A 22,801-nucleotide genomic window follows, 5' to 3' on the forward strand; every position below is an offset into this window, starting at 1 on the left:
GCTAGAATCCTGACTAGAACCAAAACACATTACACCTGTACTAGCCTCTTTACACTGGCTGCCTGTTAGGGTTATGGCTGATTTTAAGGTTTTATTGTTAACCTATAAATCAATACATGGACTTGCTCCTACTTACCTCGCTGAAATGATCCAGCCATACATACCTACACATAACCTTAAATCGCAAGATGCAGGCCTTTTAATTGTACCTAGAATCTCTAAACAAACAGCCGGAGGCAGGGCCTTTTCTCACTGTGGAATGATTTGCCAATTAAGGTTAGAAATGCAAACTCAGTGCAAATTTTCATGTCTACAGCACGGTCTATGATTAAGTGTAGCCTGGCCCAGGGGTGTGAAGGTGACCAGAAAGGCTTGATACTGTCCACCCTTGCTGTCTTGCCAGGTGGGCTCTCATCGCCACTGGGATGCCCTCCCTCCAATGCCATTCGGGGGTGGAGTCACTTGTCCATCTGGTCATGCTTCCAATCTGGACTAATTTTAAATAGACTCTGGATTTAGCCCACATTAATTTATTAATTATTCCAATTGGACTCTTAATATTTCACCTGGCACAGCCAGAAAGAGGATTGGTCACCCCTCTGAGCCTGGGTCCTCTCTAGGTTTCTTCCTACATTTTGGCCTTCTTAGGGAGTTTTTCCTAGCCACTGAAATTCAACACTACTGTTGTTTGCTCCTTGGGGTTTAAGGCCAGGTGTTTTGTAAAAGCACTTTGTGACATCTGCTGATGTAAAAAGGGCTTTATAAATGCATTTGATTGATTGATTGACTTTAGTTCCAACAGAGGGGAATGTCCAATCACTTGTTATAGCAGCATCTTAGTGTTTTGTAAAAGCCCATTCCCATGGTAACGGCATCATTCCCCCAAGTTTCATTGTAATCGTGCAGCGGTGTCTCAGTGTCTGTGGTGTCTCAGTGTCTGTGGTGTCTCATATTCAGCGGTGTCTCATTGTCTGTAGTGTCTCATATTCAGCGGTGTCTCATTGTCTGTGGTGTCTCATATTCAGTGGTGTCTCAGTGTCTGTGGTGTCTCAGTGTCTGTGGTGTCTCATATTCAGCGGTGTCTCATTGTCTGTGGTGTCTCATATTCAGTGGTGTCTCATTGTCTGTGGTGTCTCATATTCAGTGGTGTCTCAGTGTCTGTGGTGTCTCAGTGTCTGTGGTGTCTAATTGTCTGTGGTGTCTCATATTCAGTGGTGTCTCAGTGTCTGTGGTGTCTCATATTCAGTGGTGTCTCATATTCAGTGGTGTCTCAGTGTCTGTGGTGTCTCAATGTCTGTGGTGTCTCATATTCAGTGGTGTCTCATATTCAGTGGTGTCTCAGTGTCTGTGGTGTCTCAGTGTCAGTTGTCAGTGGTGTCTCATTGTCTGGTGTGTCTGTGGTGTCTCATTGTCAGTGGTGTCTCAGTGTCTGGTGTGTCTGTGGTGTCTCAGTGTCTGGTGTGTCAGTGGTGTCTCACTGTCTGTTGTCAGTGGTGTCTCAGTGTCTAGTGTGTCTGTGTCAGAGGTGTTTTAGTGTCAGTTGTCTGTGGTGTCTGAGATATTGTGTGTGAAGCACATACATAGAGAGACATTAGATCCACTGACTCATCGGTCTATAGAACATTCCTCCTGGTGTCTTGGCGAGTTGTGACATGTTTTAGAGTACTCAGTGGGAGAGTGTGTTAGCATAGAAAGAGAGATGGGCCCCTATGAGAGAGGTTGCTGGTTCAAATTCCTGAGCCAATAAAGTAAAACAAAAAGCATATGTATATTCCCTTTAGCAAGGCACTCAAACCTAATTTAAACTTAAATGTCAGGGAAGAGAGAGTGAGAGTGGGACAAGAGAGAGGGAGTGGAAGGAGCAGGAAGGCAAAGGGAGTAAAAGAGAGGGAGGGGGAAGGAGAAAGACAGGGAGGAGGAAAAGAGAGGGAGGAATAGAAGGGGGAGTTATGTAGTAATAGCTTCCACATGTCCAGTCTAATTGATCTGAGAGATTAGAGTTTCCTCGACCTTTACATTGTTCAAAGTTCCTGAATTCACCCAGTGTGTGTGTGTGTGTGGAGGGTGTGTGTGGATGGTGTGTGTGTGTGTGGATGGTGTGTGGATGGTGTGTGTGTGTGGAGGGTGTGTGTGTGTGTGTAGAGGGTGTGTGTGTGTGGATGGTGTGTGTGTGTGGAGGGTGTGTGTGTGTGGAGGGTGTGTGTGTGTGTGTGTGTGTGGAGGGTGTGTGTGTGTGTGTGGATGGTGTGTGTGTGTGTCCCTCCTGAACTTAAAATCAACAGATTTGGAGCAGGAAGAAAAGAGAGAAGAGAGAAAAAACTGTGGTGAGAAGTGTCTAAGCTTAAACACACATTACCTCATCTTCCTGGGCCAATGTGGGGGAATTGGTTGTCCTGAACCTTGAGGGCCTTCACTCTGTGTCACAAGACTGACAACCTGGTCACAAGACTGACTCACCTGGTCACACAACTGACCCGCCTGGTCACAAAACTGATCCACCTGGTCACAAGACTGACCTACCTAGTCACAAGACTGACAACCTGGTCATAAGACTGACTCACCTGGTCACATAACTGACCCACCTGGTCACCCAGTCACAAGACTGACCCACCTGGTCATCTGGTCACAAGACTGACAACCTGTTTACTAGAATGACCCACCTGGTCACCAGACTGACCCACCTGGTCAATACTGAACAGAGACAATGTAATGATTAGTGAGTTAGCCACAGCCTCTATCCCACTCTATCCCACAGAGAAACTCACTGTTCTGGACTGACCTCAGACTGCAGAGAAACTCACTGTTTTGGACTGGTCTCAGACTGCAGAGAACCTCACTGTTCTGGACTGGTCTCAGACTGAAGGGGAAACACTGTTCTGGACTGGTCTCAGACTGCAGGGAAACTCTGTTCTGGACTGACCTCAGACTGCAGAGAAACTCACTGTTCTGGACTGACCTCAGACTGCAGGGAAACACTGTTCTGGACTGGTCTCAGACTGCAGGGAAACACTGTTCTGGACTGGTCTCAGACTGCAGGGAAACACTGTTCTGGACTGGTCTCAGACTGCAGGGAAACACTGTTCTGGACTGGTCTCAGACTGCAGGGAAACTCTGTTCTGGACTGACCTCAGACTGCAGGGAAACACTGTTCTGGACTGGTCTCAGACTGCAGGGAAACTCTGTTCTGGACTGACCTCAGACTGCAGGGAAACACTGTTCTGGACTGACCAGAACAGGACTGAACTGCTGAACTGCTGACACTGACCAGTATGTAGGACTGAACCACTGACACTGACCAGTATGTAGGACTGAACCACTGACACTGACCAGTATTTAGGACTGAACCACTGACACTGACCAGTATGTAGGACTGAACCACTGACACTGACCAGTACGGTCTATCCATGGCATTAAATGTCAATAGACCATGGTTCAATACCTGTTTCAACACTTCAAAACCCGCATGAACCCCTCAATACCCAGCTCAACGCTTCAAAACCTGTTTCAACCCTCACCTGTCTCTATATGATTCCAAATGTCAATACTAACCTTGAAAAACACGTAGGAAGATTGACTGTAAAATGTAAAAACATGTAGGAAGATTGACTGTAAAATGTAAAAACAATTATATATATGTACATACACATACAGTTCTGGAAAAAAATTAAGAGACCATGGCACTTTTTTGTTTCCTTTCCAAAAAAGTTGAAAAGGAAAGGTTTGAGTGAAGAACAGAAGTGTTCAATTTGCAGTGGTCTCTTAATTTTAACACAGTTATAAAATAACCACAGTTATCTGTCAGACTTCTGAATGCAACAAAACATTCCTTTTCGACTTTTTTGGAAAGGAAAGAAAAAGATGCAGTGGTCTCTTTTTTGGAGTGTATATGTACTGTACATATATATACTCACACCCAGTATGTTAAAGTGGGAAAATCCCATCTGAATGATGGGATTTTGACAAATTCCCGTCATTCAGAATAGACTTTCCCTTTGTTGCATTCAGAAGTCTGACAGATAACTGTGGTTATTTCTTTGACCTGGCAAAACTGAAGTCAGAGTTGCAGGTGTTTTACAGTGACAAAGAGATCCAAGGTGGCAGCATTAAGCTTTGCGATGCATTACAGTCAATGAAAGCCAGTGGACTGCATGATGCCTGAAATGTACTGACTTATGTCTCTCATTGCTACAGTCAGGGTTACATCTGCTGGGATTGAAAGGAGTTTCTCTGGTCTGAAAAGACTGAAAAGGTTACTCAAAGGTTACGACTGAGGAGCACAATGAGACAAGAACGAATGAGGAACGAGAACGATGGGACAAGAACGACTGAGGAACGAGAACGATGGGACAAGAACGACTTGGCAATCCTTACAATTGAGAGGAAGATTCTAAAATCTCTTATCTTTGCCGCACAGACGTCTAGAAGAATGGACTTTTAAGTAAATGTGTCCCTCTGCCTCCTCTCATGGTCCTGATGACAACTGCCGCTCTGACTTGTGCCCTTACAAGATCCAAAGAAAAGGTATTCATGGCTGAATCATTTCTTTTCCCTCAGTGCTTTTTCAATTACTATTAAACTGACAAAGCTTGACCTTACAAGATCCATTGAAGACAGCCAGCCTTTACTTCGCTCTTGCTCTTGGAAGACTGCAAGCAACAACAGACCTGCTGTGAAGATAATCTCCCAACATGTAAAGAACTCATAACACACTTGATTTTTTCTGTTTTTAATATTTCCAGATTTTCATGGTTTTAGTTTTTCCTGAGTGTGAGTGTGTTGTGTGAAAGTCCCACTGTAACATACTGGGTGTGAAATTCCCACAGTAATGTACTGGGTGTGAAATTCCCTCTGTACCATACTGGGTGTGAAATTCCCACAGTAATGTACTGGGTGTGAAATTCCCACAGTAACCCACCGGGTGTGAAATTCTCACTGTAAAGTACTGAGTGTGAAATTCCCACTGTACCATACTGGGTGTGAAATTCCCACTGTAACGTACTGGGTGTGAAATTCCCACTGTAACGTACTGGGTGTGAAATTCCCACAGTAACGTACTGGGTGTGAAATTCCCACAGTAACCCACTGGGTGTGAAATTCTCACTGTAAAGTACTGAGTGTGAAATTCCCACTGTAACGTACTGGGTGTGAAATTCCCACAGTAACGCACTGGGTGTGAAATTCCCACTGTAACGTACTGGGTGTGAAATTCCCACAGTAACGTACTGGGTGTGAAATTCCCACAGTAACCCACTGGGTGTGAAATTCTCACTGTAAAGTACTGAGTGTGAAATTCCCACTGTAACGTACTGGGTGTGAAATTCCCACAGTAACGCACTGGGTGTGAAATTCCCACTGTAACATACTGGGTGTGAAATTCCCACTGTAACGTACTGGGTGTGAAATTCCCACAGTAACGTACTGGGTGTGAAATTCCCACAGTAAAGCACTGGGTTTGAAATTCCCACTGTAAAGTACTGGGTGTGAAATTCCTGACTGTCTTCTAGTGACACGTTATGCACACAAGAGGTTCTTTCTCATCCAGAGCCCTCAGTGATTAGATGTGTCTTTCCCTCTCGTTCATCTGGCCCTTTTTATAGTCATCTTTTGAGTTGTAGTATGATAATATGATATTTGTTCCTTATGCAAAATGGGGATAAACTTCGGGAGCATTACCTTACCTTAGTGGTATAGTAAGTTTGGTTGCTAGTTGGATTATTGCTACATTTGAACATATAAAATAACTTGAACATAAGAAAGTCGAGATAAATAGCCATCTAGTGTAAAATAACCTAATGCAGTGGGTTAGTTTTCCTCCTGTCCTCTGCAATTTTTTGAGTCACCAGCCGCCACTGGTAGAACCCCAACAGGTTTGACTAACAGCTTTTTTTTTCTTTCTTTCACCTGCCGCAAGTGGTACATAAGCTGATATGCATTATTGGTCACTGTGATGTTATCCTCCCACCATAGATTTTGGGAGATAATCGTACCTAGGAATTTGAATTATTTAGTTTAAACAACAACTGAGCCTTCAACCTTAAGGGGGAGTGGTTTGCAGAAAGACCATTGAATGGACCTTGTCTATCCTGTTTACAGTAGAAATAACATCTGAAACCTGACCTCCAGTACTTTGGGATAACGAATCTAGTTTCACATTTTTTAGCATTTTATCTTCCATCACCAGGCTTTCGTAGCCATTCTTTCACATTTTTCTCCAACAATATCAAAGCTTGTGTGCACTGTACAACAAATTCATGAAGATTTGAGTTCCAGAGACACTACTGAGTCCAATGAGTGTCATTATGTTAGGTCCTAATGTTCATTGGGACAAGACAATTTCCATAAAACCACCAGAAGTTATATGGAAACTAGCAGAAGCAGCTCCAGTTTAACCTCTAAAACAGAATGACATCATGCAGTGTTACAAGACTTCAGAGATGTTTAACTCAAAGAAAGCGTGACTAGAAATGCTGAACTGACCTCTGTATCAAGTGGGAACTGTTTTACTAACAAACACATGCTCATTTGCACACAAACCGTGTATAAGGACACCATGTCCTGTCTTCTATTAGCAAAGGGTTTCCTTTTGTTTGAACTCTCCTGTTTCTTTTCATCCTCTTTTTCCACTCTGTCCTCTGTGGGAGTGTGTGCATCGACTGGGGGTGGGAGGGAGGGACTTCTGTCTGATGTGGCCTTTCTGTGTGTGTGTGTGTGTGTGTGTGTGTGTGTGTGAGACCTCCGTTCATCTCTGGGTAGGAAGTGTATGAACAGGAAACATGACCCAACCTCCTCTCTTCATCCCTCCCTCCATCTCTTCGCACCTCCTTCCATTCTTCTCTCCCTCCATCTCTTCTCACCTCCTTCCATTCTTCTCTCCCTCCATCTCTTCTCACCTCCTTCCATTCTTCTCTCCCTCCATCTCTTCTCACCTCCTTCCATTCATCCCTCCCTCCATCTCTTCTCACCTCCTTCCATTCTTCTCTCCCTCCATCTCTTCTCACCTCCTTCCATTCATCCCTCCCTCCATCTCTTCTCACCTCCTTCCATTCTTCTCTCCCTCCATCTCTTCTCACCTCCTTCCATTCATCCCCCCTCCATCTCTTCTCACCTCCTTCCATTCTTCTCTCCCTCCATCTCTTCTCACCTCCTTCCATTCATCTCTCCCTCCATCTCTTCTCACCTCCTTCCATTCTTCTCTCCCTCCATCTCTCTCTCCTCCCCTCATATTTTCCTCTCCTCTCCCCTGTCTATCCCTTTCCATATCCATATCCCCTCCACCCCTCGGGTCACAGGGATGTGTGTGTGTGTGTGTGTTTCTAACAATTTATATATACCAGAGCAATTCTAATTTAAGTTTTTTACTCTCCTCTTCTTTCAGTCTCTCTCCTTCTCTCCCGCTTACCCTCAGGTCCCCTGACCCCAGCCACTGAAATGTACCTCGACTATAAATGGACTGTAGATAAAGCAGGAGAAGGCATCGTCCTGGATCAGCTAGCATCGCCTCCTGACTCAGCAAAACCTCCTCTAACTCAGTTTTCTCACCATAACCTCCTCATATTTTTTATTTTAAAAAGAACAATTCCAGTAAACAGACATGCACTCCATTAGTAAACCCGCCCATTAAGAACTCAGTGAGGCGTGGGTTCAGCGAATGGCAGCGCTGTATTTAAACACACACACACACAGACTCCTTCAGTAAAACCACCCAATAAGGACACAGGAAGGCATGGGGTCAGCGAATGGCAGCGCTGTATTTAAACACACACACTCCTTCAGTAAAACCACCCAATAAGGACACAGGAAGGCATGGGGTCAGCGAATGGCAGCGCTGTATTTAAACACACACACTCCTTCAGTAAAACCACCCAATAAGGACACAGGAAGGCATGGGGTCAGCGAATGGCAGCGCTGTATTTAACAGGACAGAACCAAAACAAGAAAGAACTGACACAAAACCAAGCAATAATGGAGTGTTCAACTCCTTCACTGTCTTTCAAAATAATCATTTTTTCCTCCTCTTTTGTGTGTCATTGTTTTCTCTATAGGATATATCCAGTGCAATCAACAACAACAGTTAGAAAAAGTTACAAAAATAAAACTGTACAAATGTTACGGTAATGTCAAGGTTAGTGGTGATATTGGTAGAGTGTGTGACTACGGTATATGTACACAGTGAATGGAAACACACACACAGTCACACTCAGTCACAGTCAGTCACATGCACACCAACACACACACACACACACACACACAAGGAATGTGACTGGAGAGAGGGGGAAGAGCAGCGAGAGGACACAGGGATGGACAGTGTTCAGTGCTGAAAGTACAGTTAAGTTAATGAATACTTTGACAGCGTGTTCTGCTGTTAATCCCAGGCAACACACAAGGTTCTGACAACTGTTTGCTTCCCAGAGATTGGTTGTACTTTTTGGTGGAGGATAGCTGTTTGGGGTTTGAAACATTCTCGGCGGATCTCTTGGTATTTCATTATGTTTACCAATTATTTCCAAAGATTTAAATGTGGTTGAATTTCATTACATTTCTGGTATTGTTCTACGAAGATCCTACAACTGGCCTGAAAATGGGAATGTTTTAAATCGTTCAGAGAACGCTAAGAGACAACTTTTGGTGACACTTTTTGAATGCTAAGAGACAACTTTCGGTAACACTTTCTGAATGCCATGAGACATCTTTCGGGAACACTTCGTTTTGAGTATCATTGAGTACTTCTGTAGAAACTCTGCAGATTATCTACTGACTATCACTAAGATTGTAATAAATCTGCTAATGCCATTCCTTACCCAAAGATGTATCCTAAGCCTCACCCTTATTCTAACAGCACTGGATCTCAACATCGACTGTCCCATGTCTGCTGAGAGTTGGGATAAAGAAGGGCCTTATTTATAAATGCTACCAAATTGGGGAGAAAAACTTGGTAAAAGGAAACATTTAGAGAATTACCAAGACTGTTATTTAAAAGAAAATGCAATCCTGACCCCCATATAACCATCATTTAAGTTCCTATTGTATTAATTAATCCTTGACATTAAAATGTTCTTAGACGCATTGGCTTCATTTCCACAACCACTGAGAAACCAAAAATGTATGTTGCCACAACGTACAGGAATCCAAATGCGCTAGCTGGGGTGTGTCTGTCCTGGGTGACTGAGGGTTGTTTCTTCAGAGTCCCTAATTCATCATTCCACCCACAAATGAGAGAAATAGGGAGGGCGAAATGGGGGAGAGAGAGATGAGGGGACGGAGGGGGAGAGAGAGATGGGGGTGTACACAATCACTTCTTTGTGTGGGATGGGGGGGGTGGAGGAGTATAGGAGGAGGGAGGCGGTTACAGTGGCAGAATACCGCAGCTGTTCTCCTCTGGAGCGATAGAGAGAAATAAAGAATTGAGAGTTGAAGGGGGGAGGGAGGAAGGGAGAGAGGGGAAGGAGAGAGGGGAAGTGAGGATAAGTCCATGAGTTCAGTTTAACAGTCTCTGTCCTGAATGTGATGTCCCGTTATCTCCACCATGTGATGAGAAGGGGAAGAGAGATCAAATTTTTGTGAGTTCACTGAGAGAAAGACTTGCACAACAGGATGATAACACAGCACAGCATATGACCATCACCCTGATCTCCTCTCCTTCTATCTCTCCTCTCCTTCTGCCTCTCCTCTCCTTCTCTCTCTTCTTTCCCACCATCCTTTTCTTCGTCCTCACAGCGGTTAAGCTGTTCAGTAGGATTGCCAGGGGTTGTCTGTCACAGGTAAAAGGTTAGAGGTCAGGGAACTGTCGGTCTGCTCCTCAGTGTAGTGGTCACCCAGGTTATAGAAATATAACTTCTAGAATAGGTATACATCTAGACAGAAAAGCTACAAGATCTGTCAGTACGGTGACACATTCCAAGCAATTCATCCAAGACGACAGGCAGTATAGGACAATCACAGGAGAAGGAAGGAACGCAACAACGAACCGAAATCCAAAATGTCTTTCAAGGGTCCACATAAAATGGAGGCACATCGAATCCAAAATGGCCACCATTCTGGTCCATCCACCGTGGAGCGCTGATCTCAACAGGAAGTCCTGTTCTAGGAGATCTACCGTCTACGAACAGGAAGTCTTAGGAGATCTACCGTCTACGAACAGGAAGTCCTTTTCTAGGAGATCTACCGTCTACGAACAGGGCATGGATGTGTGTATCAATAGCATGTAGTGTGTTTGTAGAATGTAAGTGTATGTTTGTGTAAATGGTGTGCATGTGTCTGATATCTGCATGTATTGTTTCTGTGTGTAAAGTGTGTTTAGTGTCTGTAGGTATAGCGTGTAGTGTCTGTGTGTGTGTTGTTATAGCGTGTAATGTCTGGGTGTGTGTGTACTGTGTGTAGTTAGAGTGTGCAATGTCAGTGTGTGTAGTTATAGCGTGTAATGTCTGGGTGTGTGTGTAATTATAGTGTGTAATGTCTGGGTGTGTGTGTAGTTAGTGTGTGTAATGTCAGTGTGTGTAGTTATAGCGTGTAATGTCTGTGTGTGTGTGTAAGGTGTGTGTAGTGTGTGTAGTTATAGTGTGTAATGTCTGTGTGTGTGTGTAAGGTGTGTATAGTTATAGTGTGTAATGTATGTGTGTGTGTGTAAGGTGTATGCAGTGTGTGTAGTTACAGTGTGTAATGTCTGTGTGTGTGCGCAGTGTTTTTGTGTCACTGCAGCATGATGTCCTTCAGGTTCTCCTGAAGTATGGTGTCTTTAACAGCATGGAACACAAAGCGAATGTTCTCCGTGTCTATTGCCGTGGTGAAGTGATGGAACAGTGGTTTCCCACGGTTACGTCGTTTACGACTGAAGGACTGCACCAGGAAAGCCTGCAGCGGGAGAGACGGAGACAAATGGATAGAAAGATAAATGTATGGAGAGAGGGATGGAGAATCATTTAAAGTATTATTTTGTGTCAGATGAGGACAGTCTCCTCTGTACTCAGGGAAGTATTCGGGTGTGTGTGTTAGTGTTTTAACTACCTGTACATCCTCCAGGCGTTCAGGGTCTCCTCTGTACTCAGGGAAGTATTCGGGTGTGTGTGTTAGTGTGTTTTAACTACCTGTACATCCTCCAGGTGTTCAGGGTCTCCTCTGTACTCTGGGAAGTATTCGGGTGTGTGTGTTAGTGTTTTACCTACCTGTACATCCTCCAGGCGTTCAGGGTCTCCTCTGTACTCTGGGAAGTATTCAGGTGTGTGTGTTAGTGTTTTACCTACCTGTACATCCTCCAGGCGTTCAGGGTCTCCTCTGTACTCAGGGAAGTATTTAGAGATGTCTGCCTGGCGTATTTTTTCCACAAGCAGGTCCGTCTTGTTGAGGAAGAGAATGATGGACACGTGAAGGAAGAGCTTGTTGTTCACGATGGTCTCAAAGATATTCATACTCTCCACCAGCCGGTTGGTCCGGCGGTCCTCCATCAGAACCTATAGTAGAGGAGGGGGAGGAGTCTATGACTAACAACCTTCCATCAGAAGCTATAATAGAGGAGGGAGAGGAGCCTATGACTAACAACCTTCCATCATAACCTATAGTAGAGGAAGGGGAGGAGCCTATGACTAACACCCTTCCATCAGAGCCTATAGGAGACGAGGGGGAGAAGCCTACCAGTAACAACCTTCCATCAGAGCCTATAGAAGAGGAGGGGGAGGAGCCTATCAGCAACAACCCTGTGTGTGTGTGTGTGTGTGTGTTTACCTGGTCATATTCAGAGGAAGAGACCATGAAGAGTATAGATGTAATCCCGTCAAAGCACTGGAACCATTTCTGTCTCTGTGACCTCTGACCTCCAACATCCACCATCTTAAATGGAATCTTCTTTATGACGAAGTCATGTTCTACAATTCCTTTAGTTGCCTTCCGTGCAAACAGAATATCCTGCCGACTAGGTACATAGTTCTAAAGAGAGGAATATATCATGTTCTGAGATCTTTTTTTGGTGTTTCCATTAATGTTTTATTACCTAGTAAATGTTGTTATTACACAAATAATGTTGTTATTACGTAGCTAACATTAACATTATCCAATGGAGGTGTATGGGAAGAGGCTCCGCCAACTCACCAGCTGGCCAATCCGATCCAGGTTATCCAGGAAGTACTTTACTGACTCACTCTGTGGAGAGGAACCGATTCAACTCAATTCAATTTGTTCCATTAGCATGAGAATGTATTTCAACATGAATCATATTTATGTTACAGGAATAGACTCACACACACACACACACACACACACAGTCTTGACATTGAAGCGACCAGAATGTTCTAGTACTGTATGTACAAACCCTGAAAGAGGAACTGAGAGAGAGTGGGAGAGAGAGATGGAGGAAGTAGAGAGAGAGAGGAAGAGGGAGGGGGGAGAGAGAGAGAGAGAGAGAGAGAGAGAGAGAGAGAGAGAGAGAGGGAGGGGTGAGAGAGAGAGAGAGAGAGAGAGAGAGGTAATGCAAAGAGAGAGAGTGAGTGAAAGGATGACTAAGATCTTTTAGATGTGTTCCAGTAAAATCAACCTATGTTCTGGTTCTAAGAGGCAGACAGAAGGATCTGGGATCAGTTCTCGCAGCCTTATGAAAGATCTAGCGTCATTTTGTAAACACCCATATTCAGAGCGAGTTACAGCAGCAAGTACGGATCTACGAAACCAGCCAATGCCTGGACAAGTTTACGGCAATTCGAGCTACGCATGGGAAATGTGTTGAGTGTATTTGGCCCCAGTGGGCAATGACCTGTGGCGTTATGACTGACTCAATGACCTGTGGCGTTACGACTGACTCATCCACTGAGACACAGGATGTTCAACAGTCTGACGCGTCTGGAACCAGAGTCATTAGCATGATAGCTGAGTCTTACCAGGAAACAGCTGTTGGTTTGAAGACGGAGAGAGAGAGAGGGGACTGAGGTAGAGATGAAGGGAGACATTGAAAGAGGGATGGAGGGAGGGATTAAAAGAGAGATGGAGATGGAGAGAAATTGAGAGATGAGATGGAGAGAGAGATTAAGAGAGATAAGAGAGAGAGGGAGGGAAAGATTAAAAGAGAATTGGAGGGAGAGATTAAAAGAGAGGCAGGGATACGGAGGGAGAGATGGAGGGAGAGATGGAGGGAGAGATGGAGGGAGAGATGGAGGGAGAGATAGAAGCGGAAGGGAGTACCAGAGAGCACAGATACAGCCACGCCCCTCAACACCCTTGACCTAAACCCAACCATCCCACTTTCCAAAAGTATGCCTCCCTTGACAACATTTTTCCCGCCAAATTACACACAGAGAAATGGCGTTGGTGACACCAGGAGCACACCAAGGCCTCACGACCAAAACAAGATGCTGTGTTTTAGGTTCACAACGTGACGTTATTAGTCTGTTTTGATCCCACTGGACGAATGGCCGTGAACCTGTTGTTGTCGTGCCAACCAGGAAACACAACCTCTCTGAGAGAGAGCCGTGACCCAATGACCCTGCGGCTGACCTGCAATGTCGCAGCCATAGGAAACAAATCTGGATTTGTCATTGGTCCGCCAACGCAAGTAGGAGGAGCCACAAGAGTGAAGGAGATTTCCCAGAGTTGGGGAGATTTACTTTAGTAGACACTCACACACGACTGGGGCAGCTGAGGAATGACAAAATGCTGTGCAGATCACTAATGACTCAAACGGAGAGAGATGGGGGGATGAGGGAGTGAGAGAAGAAAGAAAAACAGAGAAAGTAAAAGACAGAAAAAAGAAAGAAAGAAACTTTGGTCAAAAGTTAACATTTGAAAATAGCTTTATTAGCCTGTGGTGAAAATGCTGACGATGTGTTCTGAGGACTGAGTAAGCACATGAGGTTTCCCTTCTATTTCAGGATGACAGGAAGAGAGAGGGAGACAGAGAAAAAGAGCGGAAAAGAGCAGGGGAGAGATGGGGGGAGGCGGGGGGGAGGGGGAGCAACTAATAACGGAAGCCAACCACCGTTACAGCTGACCAATCAATAGGGCAATGCTGCTTCATGTTCAACTGGTGTATTTTTGCAGGGTCAGAGAATGTGTGTTTGTAATTGTGTCTCTGCATGTGTCTGTGTGTGTGAGTCAGGCAGTAGGAATGTCTCCATTCACAGTCTGTATAGTCAGATTAGAGGCTTTACTACTGCCACAACATCTGAATAGACTGACAACCTGTTGGTATGTTTCTGTGTGTGTGTGTGATTGTGTGCATGCAAGTGTGTAGCCTCTCTCTCTACTGGGTTGCTAGGGGAACCTGTCCCTTTTCAGGGTGTTTGGATCTGGCTACTTGAACGAGTTCTATAATGATTACACACACACACAGACACACATATAGGCATGCGCGCACACACACACACACACACACACACACTGTATGTAGACACTTAGCTAACAGCTTTAATCTAATCTCATATTTGTAGTGGTCTGGTGTGTAGAGGTCTGGTATGTTTGTAGTGGTCTAGTGTGTGTGTGTGTGTGTGTGTCAGTATTTATAGCTCTGAACACTGGTCCAAATTCGTACCGGCCAGATACACACGACAAACACACAAGAGACAACAAGTGGACCAGCATCTTAGAACCGAGTGTGGTTCCATCTGAAGCTCCCTGGCTGATAACCACTGCCTTGGCTGCCCAGTCCAAGCTAAAATGCTGCCTTGTTTACTACTGGATTCCACTGTGACCACCTTTGACATGTGCTCTCTACTGCTCTCTAACTGAGCTACAGGCCCAGTCTCTCTCTGTGTGTGTCTGTCTGTCTGTGTGTGTGTGTGTGTGTGTGTGTCTGTCTGTGTGTGTGTGTCTGTCTGTGTGTATGTGTGTCTGTGTGTGTATGTGTGTGCATGTGTGTGTATGTGTGTCTGTGTGTGTGTGTGTGTGTCTGTCTGTGTATATGTGTGTCTGTGTGTGTGTCTGTCTGTGTGTGTCTGTCTGTGTATGTGTGTCTGTGTGTGTTGCGGGGGCTTTCTGGGGTTTTTGTTTTCCCTCTATCTCTCTCCTCCCGTCTCTCTGTCTCTCTCCATACCCCTCCTCCCCTCCCCTCCCCCAACTCTCTATCAGTTTTCTACTCCCTCTCTTTTTCTGGCTGGGTTCCTGGGAAATCAGGCCTGTGGTATCCCCGGAAAGCCTCTCCAAAAGAGAGAGTTGGGGGAGAAAAAGAGAACTAAATCTTTCCCTGAATGAAGATAGCAAGAGACGGAAGATGAGAAAAACACACCCTGTGTATCATGTTAGCATGCTAGCATCGTACACTGTGACCAATGACTAGATTAGTCTTGTCTTCTAACCCACATCAGTCTCAACTGCCTTCCTCTTCCTTTCTCTCTTAACCTTTAACCTCTTAGAAGTGTGGCTTGATATGGGGAATGAAGCCCTATTGGTGACTTCCTTTTTGGGTGTTTGTGTCTGAGTGTGTTTGTGTGTGTCCAGAATGTGTTGAAGTGTTTCAGAAATTGTTATATTGTAGTGATTGGTGATTTGTCCAATACACAAATATTTTGCTCCATAATTCTGACGTTTGTTAAAAGTACAAAGTTCAAAATATATTTTCTGAACAGTGCAAGACCTTCAAGCTATGTACTGTTAAGTGTCACAGTTAACACGGACAGCAGCTAGCCTGGTACATATCTGGGTCAAAGGTCATTGGTCATGTTGTGCCTAGGTTTGAATGTGTGCTCACCAGCTGAAACTCGCTGCGTCGTGTGTACGCCTCGTGTATTCCTGAATCCCTCCACAGGGCATCCAGCGCCAGGACATACAGCTGGAATTCTATTGGTTCCACCGCCACTCCGCCACGTCCATCGAAAGACATCACAAACATGCCGTGCTTCTCATTCTCCGAGTTCTGCCATGGAATCCCCAGCTTGTCCCGGGCATCCACCAACACCCGCATCCCCTGATAAAGGATATATACATGAATATGCACACCTTAGAAGGATATATACATTAATATGCACAACGTAGAAGGATGTATACATTAATATGCACACCTTAGAAGGATATATACATGAATATGCACACCTTAGAAGGATGTATACATGAATATGCACACCTTAGAAGGATATATACATGAATATGCACACCTTAGAAGGATGTATACATGAATATGCACACCTTAGAAGGATATATACATGAATATACACACCTCAGAAGGATATATACATGAATATACACACCTCAGAAGGATATACACATGAATATACACACCTTAGAAGGATATATACATGAATATACACACCTTAGAAGGATATATACATTAATATGCACAACGTAGAAGGACATATACATGAATATGCTCACCTTAGAAGGATATATACATGAATATGCACACCTCAGAAGGATATACACATGAATATACACACCTTAGAAGGATATATACATGAATATACACACCTCAGAAGGATATATACATGAATATACACACCTCAGAAGGATATATACATGAATATACACACCAGCTCCACCAGGTTCACCAGTTCCAGCTGAAGAAAAACAGCCCCAAAGCATGATGCTGCCACCACCATGCTTCACTGTGGGTATGGCGTTCTTTGGGTGATGTGCAGTGTTGTTTTTGCGCCAAACTTAACTTTTGGAATTATGGCCAAAAGGTTCAACCTTGGTTTCATCAGACCATAACAAATTTTCCCACATGCTTTTGGGGGACTTGATGTTTGTTTTTGCAGAGTTCAGCCGGGTTGGATGTTTTTCTTTGTAAGAAAAGGCTTCCGTCTTGCCACCCTACCCCATAGCCCATTCACATGAAGAATACGGGAGATTGTTGTCACATGTAGCACACAGCCAGTACTTGCCAGAAATTCCTGCAGTTCCTTTAATGTTGCTGTAGGCCTCTTGGAAGCCTCCCTGATCAGTTTTCTTCTCATCTTTTCATCAATTTTGGAGGGACGTCCAGTTCTTGGTAATGTCTCTCTTTGTGCCATATTTTCTCCACTTGATGATGACTGTCTTCACTGTGTTCCATGGTATATCTAATGCTTTGGAAAATCTTTTGTACCCTTCTCCTGACTGATATCTTTCAACAATGAGATCCCTCTGATGCTTTGGGAGCTCTCTGTGGACCACAGCTTTTGCTCTGAGATGCAGCTAAGAAAATGTCAGGAAAATCCTACAAGATCAGCTGAACTTTATTTTTGATTAATCAAAGTCACTTTAAATGATCGCAAGTGTGTAATGACTTCTATTTAACATGAGTTTGCATGTGATTGGTTAATTCTGAACACAGCCACATCCCCAGCCACATTTCCAGATATAGTCTCTGTCTGTTTGACTGTCTGTCTGCTTTAGTCTTTGTTTTAGTCTCTGTTTGACTGTCTGTCTGCTTTAGTCTCTGTCTGTTTGACTGTCTGTCTGCTTTAGTCTCTGTCTGTTTGACTGTCTGTCTGCTTTAGTCTCGGTCTGTTTGACTGTCTGTCTGCTTTAGTCTCTGTCTGTCTGACTGTCTGTCTGTTTTAGTCTCTGTCTGTTTGACTGTTTGTCTGCTTTAGTCTCGGTCTGTTTGACTGTCTGTCTGCTTTAGTCTCTGTCTGTTTGACTGTCTGTCTGTTTTAGTCTCTGTCTGTTTGACTGCCTGTCTGTTTTAGTCTCTGTTTGACTGTCTGTTTTAGTCTCTGTCTGTTTGACTGCCTGTCTGTTTGACTGCCTGTCTGTTTGACTGTCTGTCTGACTCTGTCCATCTGTCTGAGTGCCTGTCTGTCAGTTTCTTTGTTTGGCTGTCTGTCTGTCTTGCTCTGTCTCTCTCCATTTCTCTCTTTCCCTCCCTCTTGTTTCCTTTCTGTCCCTTGTTCTCGCTGTAATTAAATCAACATGCTTTAACAGTGAATGTTTTCAAGTAACAGTATCTTCCTCTAGATCTCGCTCTTTCTGTCGCGTTCTTCTCTCTTTCTTCTCTCTCCATACATCTCTGTCTTCTCTCTCTTCATCTCACCCTTTATCTCTCTCCCCTCTTTCACCCTGACTGGTTAGTTCAGGACCTCACAGGCTGATCAGTGTAAAAAGAAACCAGCAGCAGACAGTGTTTATATTTCATTAAGATCCCCAGTAATTAAACAGTAGCTTTAAAAAATATATAGCTTCAGATGTTAGAAGACTCTTTATAAACTATTGACTGTGTGGGTGTGTCTTAGAGAGAGAGAGAGTAGCTTCACTTCCTGGAGGAAAGCTAGAGTAAACAGTACAGTAACACACAGAGACAAACACACAAACACATACAGACACACATACTGACACACATACACCAACATCTGACTGAGAAGTGAATCACACTGCATCATACTGTACCATAGATAATGTATTAGCTATGCCAGTCGTAAGATGAATCTTTAGATAATATCCTAACCACAGACCTAGGATCAGTCCTAACCACTGATCTACAATTAGTCATAATCGCAGATCTAAGATCAGTCCTAACCACAGATCTAGGATCGGTCCTAACCACAGATCTAAGGTTAGTCCTAACAACTGACCTGCGATCAGTCATAACCGCAGACCTAGGATCAGTCATAACCGCAGATCTAGGATCGGTCCTAACCACAGATCTAGAGTCAGTCCTAACCACAGATCTAGGATCGGTCCTAACCACAGATCTAGGATCGGTCCTAACCACAGATCTAGGATCGGTCCTAACCACAGATCTAGGGTCAGTCCTAACCACAGATCTAGGATCAGTCATAACCGCAGATCTAAGATCAGTCCTAACCGCAGATCTAGGATTGGTCATAACCGCAGATCTAGGGTCAGTCCTAACCACAGATCTAGGATCAGTCCTAACCACTGATCTAGTATCAGTCATAACTGAAGATCTAGGGTCAGTCCTTAGCTGAGATATTGTTCCATATTACCATGCTGTAGTCTTAGCTGTTTTTCTAGTGTTGATCAGTTGATTTACTGAGAAAAATGGGATAACAATAAATCCATTCAACCTTTGTACTGTGGTAGTGAAATACTACAACTTTCTCCAGACCAACCACTATGCTTTCTCAATAACACCAAAATACTATAGAACTGAGTCTTGTTTAAGTAATATTTATAATAACCCTTTGCCTGGGATTTTGCACATTGCCAAATACCCAATTTTCCCAGTTGAACTGTCATGACAACCTTTCAAGTTTGGACTTATTGGGATTTACTGCATGTTTTTATGGGTTTAACTCTCATGACAACCATTCAAGTTTGGACTTATTGGAATTGACTGTATGTTTTCACGGGTTTAACTGTCATGACAACCATTCAAGATTGGGCTTATTGGGATTGATTGTACATTTTCACTGGTTGAACTGTCATGACAACCATTCAAAGGTGGGCTTATTGGGATTTTCATATTTTGATTTTAGCCAATCAAATTACTGCAAAACATGTCTCCAAATGGACAGTATTGCTGGCATTTGTACATTGAGTGATGTGACCAAGTGGAAGAAGATTCAAAGGATTAATTGGACAAAAATAGAGAATATTTGCCTGAATGCTAAGCCCACCGTGAATCATGATGGTGGCAGCATCATGCTATGGGGATGCTTCTCTGCGTCAGGGCCTGGAAAGCTTGTGAAGATAGAGGGAAAAATGGATGCAGCAATGCACAAATAAATCCTGGAAGAAAACCTGTCTGGGAGACCTGGGAGAAGATTATCTTCCAGTAGGACACTGACGCCAAACATACAGCCAGAGCCATACTGACCTGGACTTTTAGTACTTTTTTGTGTTGATTAGTGGGAAAAACTTCTAATTAAATCAATTACGATTTCATATTGTATCTGAATAACATGCAGAGTCCAAAGTAGGTAAATAATTTTGGGAGCCACTATACAGAGACAGCTCAGCTGATGTATGCTAGTGATGCATCATCGCAAAGGGTTCCTTTCCTTCATTTAAAAAAAAATATATACAACCATTATTAGCAGATACGTTACCACATTATTCACTAAATATTGCACATCCTCAGTGTATAAGCAATAACTACAGGGGGAGTTCATCGCTGTGTTCAACACGCATTTTGCAGAAGGGTAACACCAGGTTACAAAAAATGTATTCTAATTATTAGGATAGGTAAGATATAACCTATTTGAATGTGCATTTCCCTCTCGAACATTGGAGATTTGCTGGGTTTTCAGTTTTTTTTTAAGCATTTAATCGAAGAGGCTTTCGGGAGTCAAATGAGCCGGCTCGTTCAGGTGTACGAAGCCAGAAGAAACCGCTCACTAAAAAGACTCGGATAAGACGCCCATCACTACTGTACAGCTCTCCCATAGCAACTTTGCAACGTAGCGATTGGTGAAGGTGATGATTGGGGGAAGGTGATGATTGGCCGATCTAAACTGCTTAGGCCAATGCCTAGAGAACCAGGAATTTCTCCAGAATTTCTTATTGTATAATAAACGACGCGTCAGAAGAATTGTTCCACCAGACCCGCACATTTGGACTGAAGAATCTGGGAACAAGATATAATAACGTCCACTTTAGCGCAGCACCAGTTGTAACTTTGTCATACATTGTATCCTATCATGTGATGTAACAACAAATGTGATGTAAAGCTGTATTGTAACGTTGTGAAACCAAACCAACTGTGTCGATAAAAGTGTGTCTGGTGTAGGGTGTGTGATACACATAAAATAACCATGGCAACGGTAGAAAACTATTGTCTCACATCATAAACTTGACCTTTTCGAGTTCAATCAACCAGGAGCGGCCGAAATTAAAGAGTAATGTGTGTCAATTCGGTGCGTTGAGAATTGACTGCATAACAGTTTTCATCAGGAGTAAACACTGGGATTATACTGTGGAGTATCGCGGTTATGGAGTATAAAATATTTGTATTAGTTTACCTTTATGATATTCTCAAAGATTGTGTCCCGGAAGTCCAGCAGTGCTTTCTTGTCAAACTCTTTCCCGTTAATAATCCTCATTTGTTTGAGGAAGGTTGACTTGCCACTCTCTCCAGCGCCGAGAAGAAGGATTTTCACTAACCGCCGTACAGCACGCCTCTCCCGGGCAAGCATGGCATCGATCTCCCGGCTCCTTCTACGAGCCTCTCGTTCCTGGACCGCATCCCTGTCCCGGCTCCTTTCCTTGCTGCCGCCTGCCTCTCTGGTGGCTTCCGCCGGTAGCAGGCAGCGGCTCAGGCTTCGTACCACTCCAGACATAGTCTGTTTTTAACCAACACACCAAACTTCAGCAAAAACTTTTCATAATATGTTGAGTTCAGCCCACACTCTCATGCAAATATGCTACGTTTTGTATTTTTGTTTTGTTTTAGCAGGCTAGGTCATCCAAATGAAATGAATAATAAAATTAAGATTTTTCTCCTCCACAAAAAGGCAGTAAATTATGTCGTTATCCTTGTCATGTTACGAGATCATCCACTCCTATTTAATGCGTTCAGATTAAAAGTTTAAGTGGTAAATCCCCAACATGAAAAAACTTTTGTGGTCCGTTAGCTGGAGAAAATATAAGTAGCTATGATACCCTTATTTATCCGTTATGTGAACAACCGCATTATTGCGCAGACGGGAGATACTCCCGTGTCCATTTTGGTTAGAGTTAGATGTCTTCTCAAATAAAGAACCAGAGGATGGCCGAGTAGAGGAAAAAACACAAACACAACCAAGACAAAAGCCGTTCAACAAGCGCTATAAACTCATTTTAAACGAAGCCACTGTCCGTGTATTTTAGATTGGCCTATCAGGCAAAGAAAATAAAAGAAAACTTCGCCTCGATGTAGATTTGTTAGATCCCCTGGGGTTTTTTGAACTTGAGAACAGTCCGACAAAGCTAGGGGAGAGAGGGGAGGCTAGCTCGGTTGTGGCCCGTGGAGAGTTGGGCTGTTCCCTCTCAGCTACAGTGTCTGATCTGAGCTCCTGCCGCACACTACCCCAGACCACGGCTAGGGGGCGAGTCAACACCACGCTTTCACTGGAAGGGGCAAATGGACAGAACCGCCCGATTGAAACACCCTCAGCCCACTCTGATACACATATTAAGCGTCCTGGCGCCAAACTCGATCTTCATCGAGAACATTCTATCTGTCCGTTGGTCAGTGGTCCCTCCCAACATGGATAGTTAGAGCCTACTGTTAGAGCCTAAGTAGATACAGTGGATTTCTATTAAAACAAAATCCAGAATAATTGTTTCGGTTAGTTTGTTGTTTAGTCCTTCTACCGTGTTTCCCAGGAGTAAACCTTCGTGTCCTGGCTAGGTCAGGCAATAGTCAGGACTACAGCGTGTCCGGAGTTATTTCCTGTGGATAGTAAAGGCCTGCTGTTTCTGCATGTATCCAAAGGGGGCAATGTGGGCTAAGGTTTGTGCTTACAATTTAACATTTTAGTAATTTAGCAGATGGTCTTATCCAGTGAGATTTTAAGATAGCTGAATGGGACACCAAGATCATTTACATCAGCACTATTTACACCAACACCATTCACATCAACATCATTCACACCAACACCATTCACATCAACACCATTCACACCAACACCATGTACACCAACACCATTCATATCAACACCATTCACACCAACATCATGTGCACCAACACCATTCACACCAACATCATGTGCACCAACACCATTTACAACAACATCATGTGCACCAACACCATTCACACCAACACCATTCACAACAACATCATGTGCACCAACACAATTCACACCAACACCATTCACACCAACACTATTCACACCAAAACCATTCGCCCCCACACCATTCACACCAACACCATTCACACCAACACCATTAACAGCAACACCATTAACACCAACACCATTCACACCAACACTATTCACACCAACACCATTCACACCAAAACCTGTGGGGT

General features: G+C 43.8%; 1 protein-coding gene across 1 annotated transcript; it reads right to left on the reverse strand.

The window, feature by feature from the left end:
• Nucleotides 1-10,609: 10,609 nt before the first annotated feature.
• On the reverse strand, nt 10,610-22,439 carry gna12a (guanine nucleotide binding protein (G protein) alpha 12a). The gene is made up of 6 exons (XM_010864757.5): nt 20,814-22,439; nt 15,662-15,877; nt 12,079-12,129; nt 11,716-11,916; nt 11,238-11,444; nt 10,610-10,848 (listed from the first exon to the last, which is right to left on the reverse strand). The coding sequence occupies exons 1-6, from the start codon at nt 21,129-21,131 to the stop codon at nt 10,687-10,689; spliced, it is 1,155 nt and encodes a 384-aa protein (XP_010863059.1). The 5' UTR covers nt 21,132-22,439; the 3' UTR covers nt 10,610-10,686.
• Between the last annotated feature and the right edge of the window lie 362 nt (nt 22,440-22,801).

The sequence above is a fragment of the Esox lucius genome, chromosome 9 (genome assembly GCF_011004845.1).
Source record: "Esox lucius isolate fEsoLuc1 chromosome 9, fEsoLuc1.pri, whole genome shotgun sequence".
NCBI classification, from domain to species: Eukaryota; Metazoa; Chordata; class Actinopteri; order Esociformes; family Esocidae; genus Esox; species Esox lucius.